This window comes from Venustampulla echinocandica (genome assembly GCF_003357145.1).
Source record: "Venustampulla echinocandica strain BP 5553 chromosome Unknown scaffold_2, whole genome shotgun sequence".
Lineage (NCBI taxonomy): Eukaryota > Fungi > Ascomycota > Leotiomycetes > Helotiales > Pleuroascaceae > Venustampulla > Venustampulla echinocandica.
The window spans coordinates 1,707,590-1,729,753 of NW_022474207.1; the positions used below are offsets into that span (position 1 = coordinate 1,707,590).

The following is a 22,164-nucleotide window of genomic DNA, read 5'->3' on the forward strand; positions in this document are numbered from 1 at the left end:
ATGCCGAATAATGATGTGCGCTAGACACGCCTTGTGCCTGTGCGAAGTATTGAATTCCGGTACTAGGGAGTCGAGGCCCCTCTCCTCTTCCTATCCGTCCATCCACCTCATAATTCTTCGTTGCCTCGTCATCACTGCTCGAGCTCGAGCTCAGGATAAAGATTTCTTCTATGCTCTTTATTACTTCCCCCAAGTCCAGGACCCTGACCACATGGCTCCAGAGAGCATACGAATTGGGGGAAACTTTCTCCACGCCAAACTCTTCCCGGTACTCGTCGGGGTCGAGCTAGCTGGGTTTTGGGCTCCTCCGCACGCCGAGGTGCTGCACCTGTATGTCTTACATATTGTGATGCGAGACTACACTAGGGAGGGGCCTGCAGGTTATTAGCTCTTGGTCACAATGGACTGGAAGAAGTTTCCCCCCGATACAGCCTTCGATGAGCCATTCGAAAGTTCGTTTTAATGTGCTTTACGTCTCTCTTATCGAGCATATTAGTGCTACGCAATTTAGTATCAATAAGTCGTTGATTTCCGCCTTTGCTCCTACTCGTTGCTAAACAACGAGTAGACAAGTTTATCATTGGGGCGGGAATAGGGCGTGGAGAGTGGATCCATTTGTGCGTTGACAATCCCGATCTAGTCAGGAATGAGTCCGTGGCAGGATTTATCATTATTAGCCAGCAGCCTAGCCCTTCAGGGATTCACATGCTAGATAACTGAACGACCTCAACCAAGTAGAAATATGGTCTGTGAAGCTCATCTAGCGTCTCACAGACCCTACTCTGTACACAACATGGCAAGCTCCTTTGCTAGATCCAAAGCTACGTTTCTCTTCATGGACCCTGCGGCGTAAGTACCTACCAATCACGCATCGGGCGTAATTATTCGGCCAATCAACATGGTTTCGATATGTGCCATAACGTCCAAGAACATCGATCGGAGCGCAAGCCGCTTGTCTCTCCTCAGCTTCGTGGCGCTCTACATCTTATAATTCGTACCTGATACGATCTCGCCTCCTCGTTCCATTTCTCCTGAGGATTGGTGTGTCTCTGGCAATGAACTTTCTTGCTCGATGCTATCGACTATAGAAATAGCGGAATCCCGGGGCTTGAAGTGCTACAACCCATCCACCAGCTGCCTTCTCTAGTAGGCGTAAATGGGTGGTGAAATTCCCCACGATGCTGTGGCAGTTTCAGTCGTGGTCTTGGTTTACTCGGCTGCTTGCCTCGGGCTGAACATAGTACTGGCATGCCTACTCTGGAGTTTTGGAGAGAAATTTACCTGTAGGTGCAATATGGTCTGTGAAGAAGTCACAGTTAACAGTCAACAAGATGTCATGATGATTTCAGCGTTCGCAGCAACCAGCACGCTGGGATCCATAGCTCAGCAAATCCACTACGCGACGGCCTGGATTTCAATCAAGCAGGGAGAATTTGATCAAGCTGTTCGAAGTTTAAGCCATCCCGGGCTGGCTTGGGCTTTAGGGGGTTCTGCCGCGAAGGCCAACATGGTGTTATATTACATCCGTAAGGATAGACTTCGAATCTTATGTTCGCGGTATAAAGAGTAACTAATCCGAGCTAGAATTTTACTGTTACAATGTGGTGGCTCTCAACATGTTTTTCTGGTAACTCCTTTTCGGCTGCTTGCTCGAAGCCTTGCTTAACTATTCTCACAGGGCAGTCTCATTATTTATTGGCACTTGGGAAATACAGTCGGGTTGGCTTGGGAGCTGGAACAGGCGATCGGCACTTATGTCAAAAATATTTTCAATCCTCTTTCCAGTGGTCATAGTTAGCCTGATGCAGACGCAAGTGTTGGACAATAGCGTGCCGGGGTTTTTAATTGTGTCCAATTTCACCTGTAAGACCATCCCAAAGTATCTCTTACTGTATACTGATTTCAAAAAGTACTGGCAACCATCCTGGGAGGATCCATTCTCATCGTCTTAATCGTGTACAAATATTTGAAGACTCGACGGTTATTCGCAGATTCAGATCCTCGGGGCATTTGGTGGGCTACGCAGGAATCGGAAGACCGACACTCTGTGGATACGGGTCGAAAAAGTACGTCTAGGTCTGGTGGGGCGTCTAATCGAAGACTGATATACGACCGAGTGCTTGTGACGCGGTTCACGATTGGATTTATTGTACTTGTGTAAGCGCCCCGGTTTCCCCTCACGACCATCCATTTTCGTGGCTAACATCCGCAGTTGTTTCGAGGCTACTGTCGTCACATTCACGCTTGTACAAAACTACAACGTAACTTCCGCAAACGCAGCAGGCGAACCAGACCACAGTACTACCGGGGCGATTGTGGATATCGTTTTGTTTATTCCAGGAGCCACAGTCTCATTGGCGGTATTTCTGGTATTCGGCACGACAAGGTCATGGAGACAGTATCGTGATTTGATTTTCTGCGGATGCGGCTCGAGAACTGGCACTCTGCCAAAGAGCGAGCAAAGATCGGAAATTGGGATTCAAGGCGCCCAGGACCTGGAATTTCAGAGGCTTCCTAGTATAACACACCGACCATCAGTTGAGGAAGCAGCAAGAAAATGGGAACTGGAAAGGAGGGTGAGAATGTTCTCCGGAGGGCACAATGCCGTAGTGGCCCCTGGCCTTGCTCCGGTGGTAACACATATAACCGACCCTTCAAGTCGTATTAGCCGTGGCAGTACTACGAAAACTCAACGACTCCATCGGCCATTTCCATCCATTACATCTATAAGTGCTACTTCTCGGGTTGTAGAGCTTGGTCTTGGTCTTGATATTGATGATTTAGTCATTCAATATGAACGTCCCATAGACGAAACAACCCAGGAACCACATACTCGCCACAGTAGCACTGAGACAAAGAGCTTATCCTTAGCAGCATCGCCTCCGCGCAGGCACACAGCTTTCTTGGATGATGCTAGCATATGAACGGCAGTGATGTACATCCGAAGCATGTCAACTTTTCGGAAACGGTCACGGGGCTCACGCCTTGATTCGGTCGACTTCCCACCCGAGATGGGAGGATGGGAGCCGGATTACGGCACTGTATCGATGGAGACCTGATTCCAACGAGGAACATTGAAGAGCCAACTCAATATACCCCGAGAACCCAGGAACATTGATCGGCAACCAAAGTACAGGGATACAGATAGTCCACCACATCTTTTGGCTAGAATGGCCAACTGATGATTGTCAGGCGCCTTTTTTTATGCCCAATCACGATATTAATACACTTCCTGGTTGCGCAACCTTTGGGCCCCGTGTCTAGTGCATCACACCTTCCACTATGTTCGGATACCGGTTACTGAGATCCAACAATTTATGCGTCTCACAGATGACGTGGATTATTTTATGGGCATAAAGTGGTAGTTGGGCTGGCGTCAAGTTTAGCAGTGGGATACGGCGCTCTGGCTAAATGATGGATTTCGGGAGGGAGGGACGGCTCTTGATAGTGGGCAATCTTACACGAGAGAGTACGTAAATAGCATTGCTATTCAGATGGTAATCATTCATGATAAATAGCGTCCAAATAGAAACAGAATTAGAGCTCTGATAGATAAATATAACTCTCTGAGATTAATAGAGAAATTATGAACCAACTGCCTTTACTTTACTACACTACACAACGTAAGCTACCTAGGCATGATTCCTTATAGTACAAAGCTAAGCTTGAGTATTCAAGACGTCGGCCAATCACTACCGGGTTATTAATATAGAAGCCCACCGAATTGGTGTCCAATGGATAACATTGTGAGACAGTCAGCAATGCGTTCCGCGGAGCTTTCGGCTCTGACGGAATACCACAGTTATCGTAGGTAATTTAATTATATTAAAAAAGTAAAACCCTCTGCTGCGTCCTAATATATACCATGAGGGCCTCATAAAGAGAGTAGTTCGTTGTCTCCGGGAGCCTCCGCATCTGGCAAAAGTTGAGTACATTTGGGAGTTCCATGATGCAGGGTGGAACATTTCCAGTTCTACGGCTAACGCTTTTTAACCAACCGGGGCGGAACAAGCTTGGGGCTTGGGGTGACCAATATGGCATCTGGGCTAGATCTTGGCCCCAGACTTGATCGATCGTCCAGGTATTTACCACGTGGGCATTCTAGTATTTATCAAATAGTCACTCGGATTCTTTCGTCATTGGCCCGCTGGATTTGTCACTCATTTTTCCGGTGCTACAAGATTGCCGAGAGCCTATTCTCACATTTCTACTGTTCTGAGTACTATGTGGGGCTATATGACCCGGCCGCTTGCTAAAGTAGCAACCAGAGTGACACGCGGCCATTTTTCGGCAGTGGCTTCAATGGTTGTCTCTTAGTTTTTATATGTATGACTCTCTCGCAGTGGCAACATCTAGGAAAGGAATAAAAATGCTATAAGGATTGTTACGCCAATGGTGTTATGTAGGAAAGGAGTAGTTATGTGAGGGAGTTGATACCAGATAGAGTTGAGGCTAGTTCGGATGAGTAACAAGCAAATGAAACACCAAAGTCGAAAGGCAGAGAGTTAGCATAGACAATTATACAGAGTAATAAACGTATACGAAAATTCAACCAGAGCGAAAGATATGAAAGGCAACAAAATGGCGAAAACTTGCCAAGTCGTTGCGCGTGACTATATATTACAACTGGTTCCGGCGGCTTCAATCTTATCCAGTCCTCACTCCTGTGTATAACAGAAACAACCCCAAGCAACTAACAGAGGGTATTTGCATGCCGAAACACATTTTAGAGCACCCGTCTGCCCTTACCCCTTGCCCATCTGCCGGCAACAATCGAAATGTCCTTACCTTCCTCCGCAGAGTCTACACTAGTCCCCGAACATTTACCCAAATACCAGGGACCATCTAGGAACCAACCAAACTGCGCGCTTTGCCAATGGCGGTGTGTGTATTGAGCCACACATTTGTTTTAATAATATTAAATGTTGGGATTTACTTCCTATTCTGAGAAATGACTGGCATGGCCGGTACGCCTTCCCCGGGGAAGCGATGTCAGCTTACTACGAACTGCGTACCGGAGCACTCCAACTCGTATATGGATGATATGGTGAAGATCTAGTAGGGATTTATCTCATTCATCGATCGAGGCCCGATCCAATCGATCGGTTCACATGACACCATTGGAGGCAGACTGGTAATAAAAAACAAGCTTTCTTTGGAATATTCCACCCGTTCATACGTTTAACATAACTCTGTCCACTTGCACGCCAAATCACACTCTGGCTGCAGATGGGATAAAATTTCTCTACAAACAATGCCACCGGCTGAATTAAAAATCGCTAAATTGGATTGGCTGGTACGTCAAACAATCTGCCGCGACCAAGGGAACAAGGGTGGTATTCCGGCACATAAAACGATCCATGCTATGAGAAGGGTGAAGACTTTCAGATGAATTGGTTGGCACCCAAGGCAATCTGCCGCCACAAAAGAGGCAAGGGTGGTACTTCGGCACATCCAAAGTATTCGCTGTTGAAATATCGAGGCTCAGAAACGACATTGGCATGGAATCGCTAATGCTTGAGCGGGGTATGTTTGTCTAATTAACCCGAATTACTTATTATAGCCGCGCAGTTTTCGAGTGATTAGCACGAGAAAATGTGACCATCAATATAGATGAAAATTATATTGCCCCTTACCATGGGTCCAAAATCTCACCAAATGTTTTGGGAGGAAAAAGACTATATAGCTTGGCCAGCAGTTGTGGCATGTTGTATTTTCGTAGCGCTTTTTCTAATCAGTGAAAAGTGTGAAGATGGTTGTCACCAATTTCAGCCGTTGGGCGCTTCTGCCCCTGGCCTTAAGTGGTCTGTCTCTTGGGACGCCATTGGAAAAGCGCGTCGGCCCAGATGACGAACTTGCCCAGAAGGCTTTGGATAATGTGTACAAGATCCTGGACGGTACGCTCTCTGATGGAAGTAATCATGCCGCATGTACAAAAGATAAGCTCGCTATCCGAAAAGAATAGTAAGAAGCTTCTGAACTTGGTACAAAAGGATGTTGTAGGCTAACACAACAATGAAGTGGTGACCTGACAATCGCTGAACGGAATGACTATGTTGCTGCGGTCAAATGTTTGAGGACCATCCCTTCAAAATTAAGTCAGACTCAATACCCAGGAGCGAAGACTCGATATGACGACTTTGTCGTCGTGCATATAAACATGACTATGCATGTTCACGCCACTGTGAGTTCCCCATCTCCAAAACAAAACTACATGATCTAATATTATAGGCAAATTTCCTTCACTGGCATAGATATTACATCTGGGCCTACGAGACTGCATTGCGGGACGAGTGCGGGTATAAGGGCTGGCAACCAGTAAGCAAGCTTTTGGCGACGGCCGTCCTCAGAATTACTTCTAACTCGATCAAAGTATTGGAACTGGGGGAAGTATCCCGATCCGAATGACTCGCCAGTTTTCAACGGCGACGCCCAGAGCTTGGGGGGCAATGGAGCAAAAGTCCAACATGCTGGGTACCGTCTTGGAATGGCTAGCATTATGGTGCCCCCTGGAAACGGTGGTGGATGCGTTACTACCGGGCCACTTGGAAAGTCAGTTGACTTAAGAAAACTAACTAGATAATATCGCTGACAGTGTTATAGCATGACGGTAACCTTAGGCCCCATAGCCGGATCGATGGATGCTTCCCTCAAAATTCCCAACAACCCACGGACTGACGGGTACGGATACAATCCCCGATGCCTGCGTCGAGATGTCAACAACTACTTTACATCCCAGTTCCTCAGACCTGTTGATATTGCAAACCATCTCAAGTCGACAAGCGAGATCGACCCTTTCCAGACAAGTCTGCAAACAGACACAGCGAAGGCTTTCTCCCTCCACACGGGTGGTCACTACAGCATCTGGGGTGACCCAGGTGGAGATTTCTACGTCTCCCCCGGTGATCCAGCATTTTGGGTGCATCATGGTCAAATTGATCGCCACTGGTGGATTTGGCAAAACCAGGACCCTGCAAACCGTGTTCAGCAGTACAAGGGAGGAACCATTATGATGCAAGCGAATAGCCCGCCAGGAAAGATCGACGATATTCAGATTTTGTCAGTTGTGGCTCCAGGTGTCGATGGGCAGGCAAGCAGAAACCTCGTGAGTTCTACCGCCGGACCATTCTGCTTCGTCTACGAGTAGTTATTTTTATCAGGCCAATAGCTAGATGAATTGTAAAATGTAGAGAATGAATTACTTTCGGTGATTAAATAAATTCTTTATTATGTTTCGTGGCTATATCTTCTTCAATCATGCAATTGTCCCCCCATTCGTATTTAGCTCTACCCAGGGACATTCTCAGTACCTCTTTTAAACTAATACTTCCTTCACCGACATCGAACTGTTCAACAGATCTCGCAGGTTTAGGGCAAAGACCAAGCCTATAAAAGTTATCTACGGATCTATCTTACTGCTCGCCTTCTTGCTAACCAAGTTAAAAGACGCAAGGTTGCCGTTCGTACACTTACTTGGCTCGGTTTTGCAAAGGCACTTGGCTATTTAGTTCCCTGTATCAAGGTTCGTGGCTCTTAAGTTAAATAAGCATGTTTAATGAGTTCAGAGTTCAGAGTTCAGCCTAGAGGATTTCCAATTCCAAGTTTCTATGCAATATGAGGGGCTGTCTAAAACCACTCTTTAGTGCTACAATTCTACTTGCAAGAGATATCTTCTCTTAGACTATATGATATGACAATCTGCTAATAAACAGCACTATATCTACCACTAAATCCAACGGACAAGGAGCTTAATAGTATAGAGGTACATAGGCATATAACCACCCCATTTTGGACGCGGCCGATCTTGTTATCTTGTTTCCCATGCTTTAGTCCGTGTCGTTTAGTTAACGTTCGTCACTTGCCCCCACTCGGTTCCTCCCCAGGTCCAATCCTCCATGCTCCCTCTGTGCTTCTCTCCGCCTAGGAGGGGTGTTGCCCCACAATTAGATCAGTTAGATTGAGGAGCGTCATCGGGGATGATCACTGGTGGGCCTATTGACCCTCATGGGTACCTTGAGACTAGTAACGCCCTGCACCTGCGTTAGAGAGCCAAATGACTTCACAGTAAAGAAAGCTTAACCTCTTATAGAGCCAATAAAAGGGTGTTGTAATTAGGTATTTCCATACGAGGCCGTTCTCAATTAGCTCCGCGTGGAAGTTGCAATTTATCTCGGAGTGAAAGCCGCATTGCTGACATGTCCTCGAGATTGATTTATACGGAGACACAACTAAACATTCACGGTTCCATAGGTAGATAGTTAAGTTGCATCAGCCATAGGCATCGCTTCGAGCGGAAAACCTGGCGCATTGGTTGATAATATATTTTCCTCAAACAACCTTTTGAATTCTAGAGACAGACTCTAGATTTGAATATATTATTGACTCGGACCCGGCCGATATGCCCTTCAAGTAAACTTCTTCGCCCATTTTCTCCAATTTTGCTTCTCCCCCGATCCTACTGGTTCTTCCTCGTCTGGCAACTCTTCCAGACCTTCCTGAATATCAATTGCATCGGCCGAGAGATACCATGGATCTGAACGCCCTTTCCAGAGTTTGTGGCCGAAATAGATGGCGAAAAATGCTGGAATGCCAACGTAGGCAGTCAAAAAGTCTGATGCCGAGAACTGACCTGGGAAGAAGACATTGAAGCCGTTGACCAAGGTCAGGATAACAAAGAAGACCATCGCAATCCATGCTGCGTATGGTTGCGTCCAGCTATGGTAGGGCATCTCAGGCTTGCCCTGAGCTCGGCACGCACTCCGAAAGCGTAAGTATACGATGCAGCAGCATATCCAAGAGATAAATCCAGAGGTGTTAGTGATGTTGACAAACCATCTAAACACCACGGAGCTGTTCTGCCCGACGTTGAGGTAAGCTAGTGCCGCGAATATCGAACAGCCCATGACTGCGAAATATGGAACTCCGTCTTTGGTACACTTTTGGAAAATCTTAGGTGCCTGACCAGATAGAGCCAACGAGTACAGGGCCCGCGAGCTCATGTACAAGTACGCGTTGCCTGCAGACCAAGCCGATGTGAGGATTGCAGCGTTGACGACACTTCCGAGCCCTTTGATACGCGCGTGGTTGATGCCGACGACAAATGCCGAAGATTTTGCACTAGCATCACCACTAACAAGTGCGTCTTCGGTATGAGGGCAGATGATACCCATTGCGAAGACTGCGCCCACGTAGAAGACAATGAGGCGTATAATGAAGCGGTTCGCATTCTTTGGGAGATTCTTTCGAGGGTTCTGCATCTCCCCACTTGTAAAAATGAGGAGCTCCGGAGCAAACGTGAAGGGAAATGCACTGAGAACAACGGTCCCCACAAATGCTACAAATGTGCCAGAAGCTCCGTCAACAAGCCAAGTGCCGGTAGCCCCGGGATCTTTCCAATAATGAAAACCAAGGATGCCGTCTTGATCTGGGCCTCCACCCCAAAATAATATAAATGTAAGCAACAAAAGTCCAATAAGGGTAAAAACCTTTATGGATGCAAACCAGAACTCCGATTCTCCGTAGTACTTGACTGGGCAGAGGTTCAGGGCGATGATCACGACAACAAAAATTGTAATCCAGACTCCGACATGGACCGGGCTGCAATAGTTAGTTCAAGAGTGATCATAATGCTAGGGTTATTGGGTCACTTACTTCTCCCAGTAGTCAATGACCAGCGCACCCGCAGTGATTTCATATGGGACCAAAATGCCTAAAGAATAGACGTATAGCCATCCCAACGCAAAACCCATACTCTTCGAGACGTTTCGCGTGGCGTAATATGACATTGAAGCAGCCTTGATTGGAAGATAGGCCGAAACTTCAACGATAGCAGTGACGATGAAATAGACCAAGATACTCATTAGGATGAAGGCGATAAGTATGAAGGCTGGCCCACCCAAGGCCAACGTTGCTCCCGTGCTGATGAAAAGGCCGGTTCCTACGCAGCCTCCTAGCGCTATCATCTGCCCATGACGGGCTTTCAGACCACGCTGTGTGGTGCCAATATCATTGTTGACCACATCAGTGGAGGTAATACCAGAGGTCGAAGCCAAGTCGATACTAGGCATGTGTTTGAGTTCAGTCTTCATGTCGTTTTCTGATTCCATATTGAATTGTGGGGTCGCGGAAGGCTTGAACCCAACCTGGCAAGAAAGTGAACGCTCAAAACAAAGGGACAGAAGATGCAGTTTATAAGTTACTGAAGGAAGCAATACCTGGGCGATGTAGACCACGGGCTTACGGGGAGCTGATAGTCCATATCGATGGCGTTCAAGGTCGGGGCAACGGCGGCGTTGTTGACTCTAGCACTGACCAGCTGCTATCAGAGCTCCCGTGTATAAATTTCTCCAGTGGCGTCGCGTCAGGGGTTTGCCATGCGTTAGCCTCTGTTAGATTGTGCTAGATTGTGTTGAAACCCTGGAACCGCTGGCTCCTGCCCAAACCAGAATATGCGGGGGGGTGGATCGACGTTCCCCATACTTTCCGGATACAGCCATAGATCTGACGACGCCTCCCCGCTTGGGGTTAGCCCGATCTGGATTCCCAAAGCAACGGTACAGTGCAGTATGTGGCGGTATGTCAGTCAACATTATTGTCAAGTTGGAGTTGACTAAGTGAGTGATATGTCAATACCGCCCGCTCTTGCCAAATCCATAAACCCCTCGTGAGGCCCTGACCTGTACGATACCGGGCACCGCATTAGTCGTTCCCTTTCGACCGAAGATTCCCAACTTTCCCAAGCCCTGCCGCCTAGCTGGTAGAGTCGTTGCGGAACTTGTGACCAATGTGGCCCAACTATTTCGTAAGGCACCATCAACAAGAGGTCTACCCGGGTGAGGTTGACTATTAAAAAGCTCCCGTCGTTCTTCCTCTTGTGAAGGAAGCAACCGACCAAACCACAAACAAAATTTCCCCTCCCCAACTCGTGAACAAATTAATTGAAAATGGTCATCACCAAGAAACCCCAGCCCTTCAAGAAGGCTCTCTACTTTTCGGAAGAAGAGTTCCAAGAGCGACGACAACGGGCGTTGGAACTCATGAAACGCGAGAATCTCGACGGTTTTCTCATGACCAAGCAAGAATCTCTGTACTATTTCACTGGATTTGACACATTTGGCTATGTCTTTTTCCAAGCCATGTACTTCCACTCCGACGGTTCCTTGCGGTTGATTACTCGAGCGCCGGATCTTCGACAGGCTCTTTACACATCCATCTTGGCCCAGAAGGACGTCATGATTCGATCCGACGATGCCAGTGCCAACCCCGTGTCCCTGGTTCCTCAGGTCTTGAAAGAATTTGGCATCAACTCTCCATCAAAGCGAATTGGCTATGAGCCAAATTCGTGCACTTTGAACCACCAAACCGGAAAACTGCTGGAAGGGGCTGTCAGCGGCCTCTGCACTTTGGTCGATCACAGCACATTGTTCGGTCGGGAATTGCGAATCGTGAAATCGGAGACCGAAATGCGGAAGATTCGGAAAGCTGCTTATCTCGCTGATTTCGCCCTTGTTCGAACACTCAAGGTGGCCAAGCCTGGAGCCTACGAGGGTGATTTGTGGCGAGAGATCGTCGGAACTGTCTATGAAGGCGGTGGCGATGATCCGGCCAACGAGAACATCCTCGTATCTGGCAACAAAGCCGTCCTTACTCGGTACTCCACCGGCAAGGCTAAGATTGATCGACAAGTTACTCTCGAGCATGCTGGTGTGTATAAACACTACCATGCGTGCTTGATGCGAACCGTGCACATTGGTGGTGTCTCCAAGTTAGCGCGACGAATGTTTGAAATTAATATTTTGCAAATGAAGGCTTCAATGGACGCGCTTAAGCCAGGCCGAGAAATCGGCGACGTGTTCGAAGCTTATGCTCGGGTTGCCGATGAAAACGGATTTAAGGAGCAACGACTCGATGCTTGCGGATACAGCATGGGCGCTACCTTTTCTCCTACTTGGATGGACTTCCCCATGTTCGTGCGAGGTCAAAATGTCGTCGCCAAGCCAGGAATGGTTTTCTTTATCCATATCATACTGATGGACAAGGCCACCGATACTGCCAGTTCGATTGGACAAACCGTTGAAGTAACTCAAGATGGGTGTGTTTCGCTTTCCAAGTTGCCATTCTGCATTACTCGAAAGCAAACAATTGCCGCTTGGAAGAAGATTCGAAAGGAAGAATACGGGTTCACCGCCGAAGAAGAAGATGACGGTGAACACATTCAAGATGTTGAACTTTCGGATGGTGAAGTTGACGAGGAAGATTACGATATTGAATATGATTTTAGCGACTACACACCGTCAGCCACATAGGTACCTGGGTACTTGTGATTAACCGACTCAAACCCCTTAAATTGTTCGCGGGATAACATAATAAAGGGTCAGTTTGAGATTGTTGTTGAATTAAATTGTGCTACAACAGATAGCAAATAGTGTTATTAATTTACCAACGAATCATATCCAAGCTTGCAATCTAATTGTATTCAATCATTTTCCAAGTATTACCATGCCGACAAGATTAGACCTTAGAAACATACCCAACCGTGAAGTTCTTTGTAATTTTCACCGCTTCTGCAATTAGAAGCCTTGAGGCTCTTAAATGCTTCGTCGCTTATTTGGTGATGTAGAGCGATCCGTTCATCTACTACCTTGACATTGATTTTTCACTCCTCCAATCACTTCCGCAACAATATCCCGGTCTCAATATTCGACTTCTCTGCTCCAATAAATAGAGATTGTTGTTAACAGGGATTTGAGGCATCATACCCAATGCTTCCAAGTCCTTGGGCAACTAGGGTCTTTTCGTGTGTTTGGTAGTAGTACTCAAGGAAGCTTTGTCGTCACACTGACCAGAGCATCCACGAGGCGAGGGAGAGTGGTTCCAAAAACCCTTAGTGAGGTATATTAGTAAAATCCTGCTATGCTATATACATTTATTTGCAAAAGTCTGCTTCAATCGCCACGAACGCTTCTGCCAGCTGACGGACCGATTCGATCTCAACCCACTCCGTCTTCGCATGCAGTCCATACCCCTTAGGACCCCAAATAACTCCCGGAATTCCCACATCCGATAATAAAGCCATATCTGTCCAGTACGGCTCACCTCGAATCGATGGTGCCGTGCCTATAGACTTAGTCGCTTGCTCAACCACTAGATTGAGGAAGGGATGGTCGCGAGCGATAAAATAAGGAGATCGGGAAAAGGTGTTGCGAAGTTCGAACTTAAAATTAGGGACAGTGACCGCAAGCTTCTCAAGGATGCTCAGAAGTTCATCTCTAACGGTTATAGGGGTTTCACCTGCGATGGTGCGGCGATCAATGGATATAGTACATTTGGCAGGGTAAGAAGATACTTCTTCGCCACCTTTGATGACGCCGCAGTGGATATTCGGAGCGCCGGTTTCTGGTTTGTTGTTCTGATCGAAACGATCCTGTAGTTCCTGAGCATGGCGGTCCAATTCAACGAGGAAGTATCCGGCTTTGCAGATGGCATCAACACCAAGGTCCGCTCGTGATCCGTGAGAAGCTACGCCATAGATATCAACCTCAAATATCGCGAATCCTTTATGCGTGTTGATGACGGCCATATCAGTAGGCTCAGCAACAATAGCTGCGTCAGCTCGCCAGCCTGCCTCTATAACGTGTTCTGTCCCAATACTCTCCCCTTCCTCATCGGCCACTGCTGCAAGAATAACATCACCTTTGAGACCTAGGCCCTTGGCATTGACAAGTGCTACCATGGCAGCCGCAAGGCCACTCTTCATATCAGCAGATCCCCGGCCATAGATATTCCCATTAACGACATCGCCACTTAAGGCGTCGCCATCATAACCTAGGAGAGTAACAGTATCGAGGTGTCCATTAAACATGATGCTTTTGCCACCGCCTGAACCTCGTACAACACCAACCACAGAGGGCCGCCCAGCAATTGGCTCAATCCAATGACTCTCGATCTCGCGGTGCCGAAGCCATGCGGTAACATACTGTGCAAGGGCAGTCTCGCCTGGGCCTCCGATTGAGCCAAGATCAGGGTTTGAGGAGTTGATCTGCACCAAAGTTTGAGTTAGGGAGATAACATCATCAGATGATACATCCTTGGGAATATTGTAAGTTGTAGTGCCTTCTGTGCAGAGCAGAACAATGACAGATTTCTGATTAAGCCCTAATCGAGCCTTGTCTGATTCATCCAGCCGGCGAAGAGCGGCCAGGGCAGCAGCACCGCAAGGTCCCGCTGCAATGCCACGCTTTTGCAGGTCAAGACTTGCCCGATGGGCCTCATAGTCAGAAATGGTCAAGCTCGCATCAGTGCCGGACTTGAGAGGTGGCCAAGCGGCCTTTGAGAGCGTCCCACAGTTGAGCCCGGCCATGATAGTTGCGGATGTTGTTTCAACAACTGATTCTCCTTGGGTCAAGCTCTTCCACAGGCAGCCTGCCGTGTCCGACTCGACCGTCATAAATGCTGTAGATCTGCCTGCTGCCTTGCAGTGAGTGATAGCAGCTTGAGCAAGCGAACCAGCGCCAACTGGACAGATAACGAGGTCAACCTGTTGCCCGTTGAGCTGGTCATCAATCTCGCGCATCATGGTCGAGTAACCCTCGACAATCCACTTATATTTGGTCAGCACTGAGACAATAATCTGAATGCGAGGCAAAACTTACCTTCGGGATGTCTTCGTTCCCGTCGAAGGCAACATCTTGGACGAGGATACCTTTGTTCTGTTGAGAAGCAGCTTGCGCCTCCATCATGGCATCGTCATATTGTCCCTTTGACACGATGACAGCCGCACCTTCGCCTTTAATAAATGCTATGGTTTCCGCTCTCATATCAGCCGGCACGTGGATCTCAACGGGCACTGCGAGTATGGCGCCCATGCGAGCCACTGCACGCCCATGATTTCCCTGTGTTGCAGCATATAGCGGAATAGGTTGCTCAGACAAGCGCGTTTTCACTTCTTCAATAGTCGAGTCGAGCGGGAGCCCCAATTGAAGCGTCACGGCTCGGAAAGCTCCCCATGATGCGCCCAGGACCTTGAATGATGGGAGCCCAATTCGGTTCGTCTCATCTTTGATGTTTACCGACCCTACGCCAACCTCCTCTGCTACGCCGTCCAAGGACACAAGCGGAGATTTCTGGTAGCCCCTGAGTTTCCGGTGGAAGTTTTCAGCCAGTTCTGCTGACTGGAAAGGCTCTGCTACCCACGAACGGGCGCCTGGATTGAAATACACGGGGCGGCGGTGGGCAGTCATGACGAAGACGCGACGGCGTAATTAGGAGAGTTGGGCGTTTGATATGGCCTGATTTGCGGCGGGTAATAGGGGTGCTTGTGTCTGTTATCTCTGCCCGTCTTTCACCAGAAGCCCCTCCTGCTTTATCTCTTTTTACAACTAGAACATTACTTACATATTGAAAGCACTGTGTCGCTGTTCAGCACCAAGTGTCACATCCCAGCACAAGTCGGGAGCCTGAAGCAAACAGACGCCTGGCCACGGCTGAACCAAGGATGGGGTTAAGGCTTAAGCGTTCAGGGAGGGTCACTAGCAGACTCACTAGCCACCACCCGTGACTTCCGGCAGCACGCTACCCCACGTTCAAACTGCCAAAAGCCATGGCAATGATCTTCAACGACTGTTACCTAGTTGGGTTCGCTGGAGACTTCCCCTTTCGCATCCCCCTTATCTATTCAGCGGAGTCTCGGCTGAGTAAGCGGTATCTGGTCGAACACCAGAAAAACGCCTTCCGCCTTGGAGATTGCCACTATTTCAGTAGCTGCACGGAGTATGTCATTCGGCATGGAGTCGTCCCGCTCGTATCTCACCTAGCGCAAATCACATATCGGACTTATCAGAGTAGAGTCGGTCTACCAATTATGTTTAAATCACCTATCCGTGTGAGATATTGAGCCCTCGATGTAGATACCGGCAATGAATACGGTCTTTTCAGATAGGGTTAATAGCCTCTGTAAGATTTGCAATTGGAGTCCGGCAAGGGAGCTGTGCCTCAATTGAGCGTACGGAAATATTACACAGAGAAGTTATTACGCTCTGACATTACGAAAGAGGAAGCATGCTACAAATTTCAAGAGTAGGAACACGGCGTTTTATTTATACCCTAATTCTAATACCACTCCTATGCTATCTGTGGAAAATTCTAAGAACTTGATTAATTTAAATTACAGTCTTGAGTGGCAGCAGACGTTATCTGTCTTATCATCCTCGTCCTTAACCAAAACGCTCTTGTTATTTTCCTGGGTCGAAACGGCCACGTCCAAGCCTGGGTTACCGGAGAAGAAGTTCACGGGTTTCAGGCCTACCGACATCCTCTCATTCGGCATGACCGGCCAGTCTTCGATTCGTGGGTTATGGGTCGCGCCAAAGGTATGCCAGACGACAATATCACTGTTCCGCACTGACTGTGCAGTACCGGCAGCATTGCGCTTGTTGATGGACGACGCGATTCCATCACCACCAGAGGATTGCATGGTGTATTGCCCAGATGGGAAATGGTCATTGTCTTCATAGCTGGTAACCCACACTGCATGCGTACAGTATTCGGAGCGCTTGGCGTGGTATGAATTTGGATGAGATAAAAGCATTTGGCTATAGGCGGGCAGAAGTTTAAATCCAACTGGCGTGTTTGTGATCGGGTTTATATTGTTTTCGTTGACAAACTTGAAGACACGATTCTTGGTGAAGTCGAGATCAAACCCGCCCTCTTGCTCCACGATGCGGTTTTCCGTCACGTACCCGACTCCAAATGGATTATGGACAGACTGATCCCCGACGGGCATGGCTTTTGATTCCTCAACGACCACTGAGTTCGTTTGGCCATCAATAGCAGGGTCAATACGGAGACTGAAAAGATGCTGATGATAAGGGGCCAAGACTCCCGGTGCAACAATGGTGCCATAGGGAACTTTTTCCTTGAGGCCAAATTCCAAAGGCACTGTTGACAAGATGCCAGTGGCGCGCACCTCGAAGTTTATCGACGCGTCCTGAGAAAAATGGAAGGCAAAGATGTACTCGTAGTTACTGACTGTAATAATAGTCTGTAATACGAGGATGCGGGCTCGGGTAACCACGGCGTTCTGCGTCCGGAAATTTGTGTGCTTCCACAGGATACCATCGTCCTGTTCGTGGCAGCATATTACGTTAGGTAGCTTCATAGGCTCTCCAGATGCCGTATTATGCCAGCCGTCGAAGTATTTGATGGTGCCTAAACTCACTGTTAGCCCACACGAAGAAGCATTTGCTCGGTGGGTACTTACCTAGGCAATCGCACCCAAGCTGTAAATTATTGGCATTGATTCCCGCTCCATCATTGCCCAGATCGAATGCGGCCTTGCGCGGATATGGGGCTCGCGGGTCACCATAGGGCACAAACATCTCAGCAAGGGACAGGCGGTAAAAGAGACTTCGACCATCGTAACGGATATCGTGAAGAGTTAATCCTTCACGATAGTTGAAACCAACTCTGAAGCTCCACTTCTCCCAGTTCACGTGCTGTCCCTGAATCCGGAATGAAGGACCCTCCGGCTGAACTACTTGGTATGGCTTGGTGGTAGTTCTCGGATTCGGTCTCAAATCCGGATGGTACTCACTCAATGCGGTTGGGTGAATCCTGCGGCGATCGAATGGACGCGGTTTATTGTGAATTCGCTCGTCTGGGGAAGTGGGCAAGCGATAGACTTTGGTGACTTCCAATTGCTCTGAGACCTCTGCGCAGACGTCAAGGGGGTATGCATAGTAGTTTGCATCTTCATTTTCTATCAAGCGGAGATAGAACCAACACTGGGAGTGCGATTAGCTCCGGCCCAGTTCATCCACAGAAGGGATATATGCCTACCATTGTGACCCGCTGCGTCATGTCATTCATTCCATCAGTGGCATACGCCCATGGTTCAACCACAACAGTGGAACCAGGAGGGAGGTCGAGGCCGCGTATTTCAGCTTGCACTTCCTCGTTGGCCAGACAGGCCGCCTCCACACTTTTCATATACGCAGCATCGATGTAAGAATGCTTGCCTTTCTGGTGTTGTTTTTTGACCACCTTGTCGTGGTCGAGATCGACAAGTAACTCGAAGAGCTCATTGTTCCTATTGTAGCCCTTCACTACAACCTCGACACGCGCACAGCGAGTAGGCGCCGGTCCTGTAGGTTGCTTACGATGTTCTTTCTCGAGAAATTGTATCATATGATTTTTGGGGGGTTCCTGTAAAGTAACGACCCGGAAGTTGGGGTCTTGCCCACCAAAATGCGGACGAACGATACCAGAGGCCTAAGCAAAGGCTCTTAGTCAGTCAACAATGAATTGGATATTGAGAGTGCATAAAAAGTCAGAAGAGGGAAAATTTACTCTGGAGATCTCCTCCGGCGTGAGGGGATCGAAAGGGTGCATGGTCGAGGCTATTATGGCGCAACGGGTAGTCTTGGTTGTACTGGAAACGAACGGTGACTTCGAACGAGAGTGCAATGCTTGAAAGGTATGTGGAGTTCGATGAAAAGAGATTCTACGCAGCGGAAGCCCGACATTTTGAATGTTGCCAATTCCTGGGATCAAAATCGAATCACGTGGAGTAGAAATCGTTCAAAGAGTGGTTGTTCTGGGCGCGATCGCTGATCTCGGCGGTAGCTGCCTTTCACGACGACGCGTTGTCATGGTATGGAGTCGTGTCCGCGTCTTTTCACCTCCAAAGGTTAGTGAGGAACCATTGTTATTACAAATTTGCGCCACACGAAAGCACGGGATGAGAATCCCGGGGAACCCACGGAGGACAGCTTCGGGGGAGCTCCGCTCGCCCTGGCAATAATGTCCTCTAAAGGTATGCTCCAGCGACGACGTCTCAAATTGCATCCACAACTTCCCGCATGCTCGGTCCTTGAGCAGCGGGGAGCGCACATCGCACCTCCAAAGGCAAGCCGACAGACATATGTATGCTCGTATGGAGATGATGTGGCAAATGACCGCGGGGTCATCGGCACAGAGTGGAAAGGGCTGTTTCTCGTGGCAGACGGCAGCCCCCCGTATGAATCTTAACGATAGCTGATGTCTCTGGAGAAGAAGATCCTATTAAGGGTCGTAATTCGCGCATCAATCCAACGCTGGCTGTCTTCCTTTCTCAAATCACCTTCTCTCAAGCGACCATGCCTAAGCAATTGCCTTTCCAGGTAAGATAAAGTATTTCCATTGTTTACGCAGTTCGTCCCTGAGCTCATCTATCTTTTTCAGCTAGACGATCCGTCCCTCTTGCACGAGAGTGCGTTGTTGAATGGTGATTGGATTCAGTCCCTATCTGGAGAGACGTTTGATATCGAAGGTGAGACCATTTGTGACCTATTATTTTAAGAATAAGTTTCTGAGACGATTTGGGGGAAAACAGATCCTGGCACTGGAAAGGTGTTTGCAGCCTGTCCAACCAACAAGTTTCCTGCCGTGGACAAATTTGTCAAGACGTCGCATGAAGCGTTCCTCGAATACCGTCATGTCAACCCCCGCCAGCGGGCCCAGATGCTTTTGAAGTGGCATGAGCTTATCACCAACGCTCGGGAGGACATTGCTAAACTTGTTGTTTACGAGACTGGTAAGCCGCTGGTAGAAGCACGCGGTGAGGTTGACTATGCCCTTGGCTTTGCGTGGTGGTTTGCTGGTGAAGCAGAGAGGATCCGGGGCTCCATTGCTGTACCGTCCGTCTCTGGACGGCGTACTTTCGTCGTTAAGCAGCCCATCGGCGTGAGCGTTGCTCTCGTTCCGTGGAACTTCCCAATCGCTATGATCATTCGCAAGGTCGCGGCGGCTCTGGCAGCTGGCTGCACCACGGTCGTGAAACCATCTCCAGAAACACCTCTGAGTGTTTTGGCGCTGGCTGACCTGGCCCTGCGCGCCGGTTTTCCGCGGGGTGTTTTTAACGTTATTACCACCGATAACCGCAATACGCCATCTGTCAGCGAGTCTCTCTGCAAACATCCCCTTGTACGCAAGGTCACCTTTACAGGAAGTACTGCAGTGGGAAAGCTCATTGCTAAACATTGTAGTGAAGGTCTTAAAAAGGTCACCCTCGAGCTGGGTGGCAATTGTCCCTTCATCATCTTCAATGACGGAGATCTTGAACAAGCTGTGGCTGCACTCATGATCCTTAAATGGCGTACCGCAGGACAAGCTTGCACTCACGCAAACAGAGTGTATGTTCAGAGTGGTGTATACGACAAGTTCGCACAGATGATACTGAAGGCAACGCAAAGTCTCCGCGTGGGGCACGGCGCCGAGCCCTCCACTACCATGGGTGCACTTACAACCCCCCGAGGCATCGAAAAACTAGAGAGGCATATCTCAGACGCTGTTTCCAAGGGAGGCAAGATTTTATCCGGCGGCAAGCGACCTAAGACCCTCGGCGGGTATTTCTTCGAGCCCACTATCATTTCTGGTATGACTTCTTCAATGATGACAACGCAGGAGGAGATTTTTGGGCCTCTTCTAGGCTTGTACAAGTTTGAGACGGAGGAGGAGGTCGTCAAAATGGCAAACGATACATCAATGGGCCTTGCGTCGTATTTCTTTACCAAGGATGTCAACCGGACTTGGAGACTACTTGAGAATCTTGAAGCCGGCATGATTGGCATGAACACAGGTTCGACCGATCCAATTTACCAAACTTCGCGTTCATGGCTGACTGATTGTGTCAACAGGAAATTCCTCGGGAGCAGAATCCCCTTTTGGAGGGATCAAGGAATCGGGTTACGGCAAGGAGGCTGGCAAAGATGTGGCCATCGAGGAGTACTTAATCGCGAAAACCGGTACTCTCTCGATTGAGCCACTATCAAAATTGTAAACTACGGAGTGTAAAATCTAGCATCATCAAGATTTCATATTCCGGTGACTTTTGATTCCTGTTATATCATTTCCTCTTACTTAATCCAAATAAACCAAGACGCTTCATCTGAAAAGTTTCTCGCCTATTTATGTTTCCATTGAGCTGTACTGTTGATAATTTAATAGAGAGATTATGTTTTCTTGGTCGTAATACTGTACAGCATACGACCATACTATGTCCTTATGGCCTACCAAAACATAACAATTCCATTAAACTCAACAGATTAACACCAGGAAATATCCGGAGCGCAGAAACTACTCTCTCCAAATTTCCATGGTCCACGTTGTATCCGTTGCAAGCCGATGTAGACAGCTGACTCGGAGGCAAAAGTCTCAGAATATGCATACCTTTAGAAACCAAACTAACAAGTGAAACTTTCCCTTGGTCCGAGAACCGGTTGCAAGGAATTGCAGGCGTTGGCAGGCTTTGTTCAAATGTGCCCACGAAAAGAGGCTTGGAATCGATTAATGTGGCGGCTGACGCCTTGCCTTTGGAGGTAACGATAAGTATCCTTACGTATTGCAAACTTCGGCTTGCATTTAGTGGTTGCGGGGGAAATCATAGAAAGAGTGTATACGGAAGGCTCGGGGAGGGGTTCACAGCTCATCGGCTACAGGAATTGATGTATGTAATGTCCTACGAAGTAGACTGTTGAGTAAGGTACTGTACCTATGTACAAGTCATTATTATTAAGGGTTTTCAGGTTTTATGTAGTAGTCTAGCCCATGATCCCGGGGATCCACACCCTAGGTACCTTACCTTAGGTACATGTACCTACCTAGGCAACTTGAGCACCACACTTCCAAAATCCAAGTTCCATTCAACTCCCCTTGGACTCTGGGACTTCGAGACTTCGCCCAATTCCCAATGGACCGTACTAATCCGACGGTTTCAAGCTTCAACTTTAGCTATGCTGATCTGTTGTAACCTGGATCGAATGATGGATATGGTGGTTGGGGATCTTATTTGTAGGGGTCTTTTTAAGTGCCCTCTTTCTGTAGACGCCACCCTCATTCAAATCAAATCTATGGAAGCTTTTAACGGAATGCTTGTCTCCTGATATAGACTTAGTTTTCAAATCACAAACCCAATGCGCAACTTCCTTTTGTTGGATCAAGATAGAAGACCGATTGATCCAGTCAAGTATAATAACTGTCTAATGGGTGGTGACCCTTGATATATACCATTGCCAAGAGATTAGCCTATCACTGATCGTCGTTCGTCCACTCCGATGCGCACTAATCTCTTTAGATAAATAGGTAGGTATACATGCACATGCCCGTTATCAAAAGTTACGAGTAATCTTA

General features: G+C 48.1%; 7 protein-coding genes across 7 annotated transcripts; 4 read left to right on the forward strand and 3 right to left on the reverse strand.

Moving 5' to 3' along the window:
• Window positions 1–793: 793 nt before the first annotated feature.
• Window positions 794–2,924, forward strand: BP5553_04921 (uncharacterized protein; the record flags this gene model as incomplete). Its single annotated transcript, XM_032013544.1, has 7 exons — window positions 794–849; window positions 1,288–1,526; window positions 1,585–1,627; window positions 1,684–1,793; window positions 1,911–2,066; window positions 2,118–2,157; window positions 2,213–2,924. 7 exons carry the CDS (start codon window positions 794–796, stop codon window positions 2,922–2,924), a joined length of 1,356 nt encoding a protein of 451 aa, XP_031870144.1.
• A 2,828-nt stretch (window positions 2,925–5,752) lies between these two features.
• On the forward strand, window positions 5,753–7,147 carry BP5553_04922 (uncharacterized protein; the record flags this gene model as incomplete). Its single annotated transcript, XM_032013545.1, has 5 exons — window positions 5,753–5,964; window positions 6,022–6,184; window positions 6,232–6,318; window positions 6,374–6,552; window positions 6,604–7,147. 5 exons carry the CDS (start codon window positions 5,753–5,755, stop codon window positions 7,145–7,147), a joined length of 1,185 nt encoding a protein of 394 aa, XP_031870145.1.
• Window positions 7,148–8,405: 1,258 nt separating this feature from the next.
• BP5553_04923 (Uncharacterized protein) lies at window positions 8,406–10,106 on the reverse strand (the record flags this gene model as incomplete). Its single annotated transcript, XM_032013546.1, has 3 exons — window positions 8,406–8,757; window positions 8,833–9,597; window positions 9,652–10,106. 3 exons carry the CDS (start codon window positions 10,104–10,106, stop codon window positions 8,406–8,408), a joined length of 1,572 nt encoding a protein of 523 aa, XP_031870146.1.
• Window positions 10,107–10,943: 837 nt separating this feature from the next.
• BP5553_04924 (Uncharacterized protein) lies at window positions 10,944–12,305 on the forward strand (the record flags this gene model as incomplete). The annotated part of the gene is made up of 1 exon (XM_032013547.1): window positions 10,944–12,305. One exon carries the CDS (start codon window positions 10,944–10,946, stop codon window positions 12,303–12,305), a length of 1,362 nt encoding a protein of 453 aa, XP_031870147.1.
• Window positions 12,306–12,925: 620 nt separating this feature from the next.
• Window positions 12,926–15,239, reverse strand: BP5553_04925 (Uncharacterized protein; the record flags this gene model as incomplete). The annotated part of the gene is made up of 2 exons (XM_032013548.1): window positions 12,926–14,599; window positions 14,652–15,239. 2 exons carry the CDS (start codon window positions 15,237–15,239, stop codon window positions 12,926–12,928), a joined length of 2,262 nt encoding a protein of 753 aa, XP_031870148.1.
• Window positions 15,240–16,162: 923 nt separating this feature from the next.
• BP5553_04926 (Amine oxidase) lies at window positions 16,163–18,387 on the reverse strand (the record flags this gene model as incomplete). Its single annotated transcript, XM_032013549.1, has 4 exons — window positions 16,163–17,205; window positions 17,258–17,780; window positions 17,836–18,267; window positions 18,346–18,387. 4 exons carry the CDS (start codon window positions 18,385–18,387, stop codon window positions 16,163–16,165), a joined length of 2,040 nt encoding a protein of 679 aa, XP_031870149.1.
• A 746-nt stretch (window positions 18,388–19,133) lies between these two features.
• BP5553_04927 (Uncharacterized protein) lies at window positions 19,134–20,815 on the forward strand (the record flags this gene model as incomplete). The annotated part of the gene is made up of 4 exons (XM_032013550.1): window positions 19,134–19,157; window positions 19,219–19,306; window positions 19,370–20,614; window positions 20,673–20,815. 4 exons carry the CDS (start codon window positions 19,134–19,136, stop codon window positions 20,813–20,815), a joined length of 1,500 nt encoding a protein of 499 aa, XP_031870150.1.
• Between the last annotated feature and the right edge of the window lie 1,349 nt (window positions 20,816–22,164).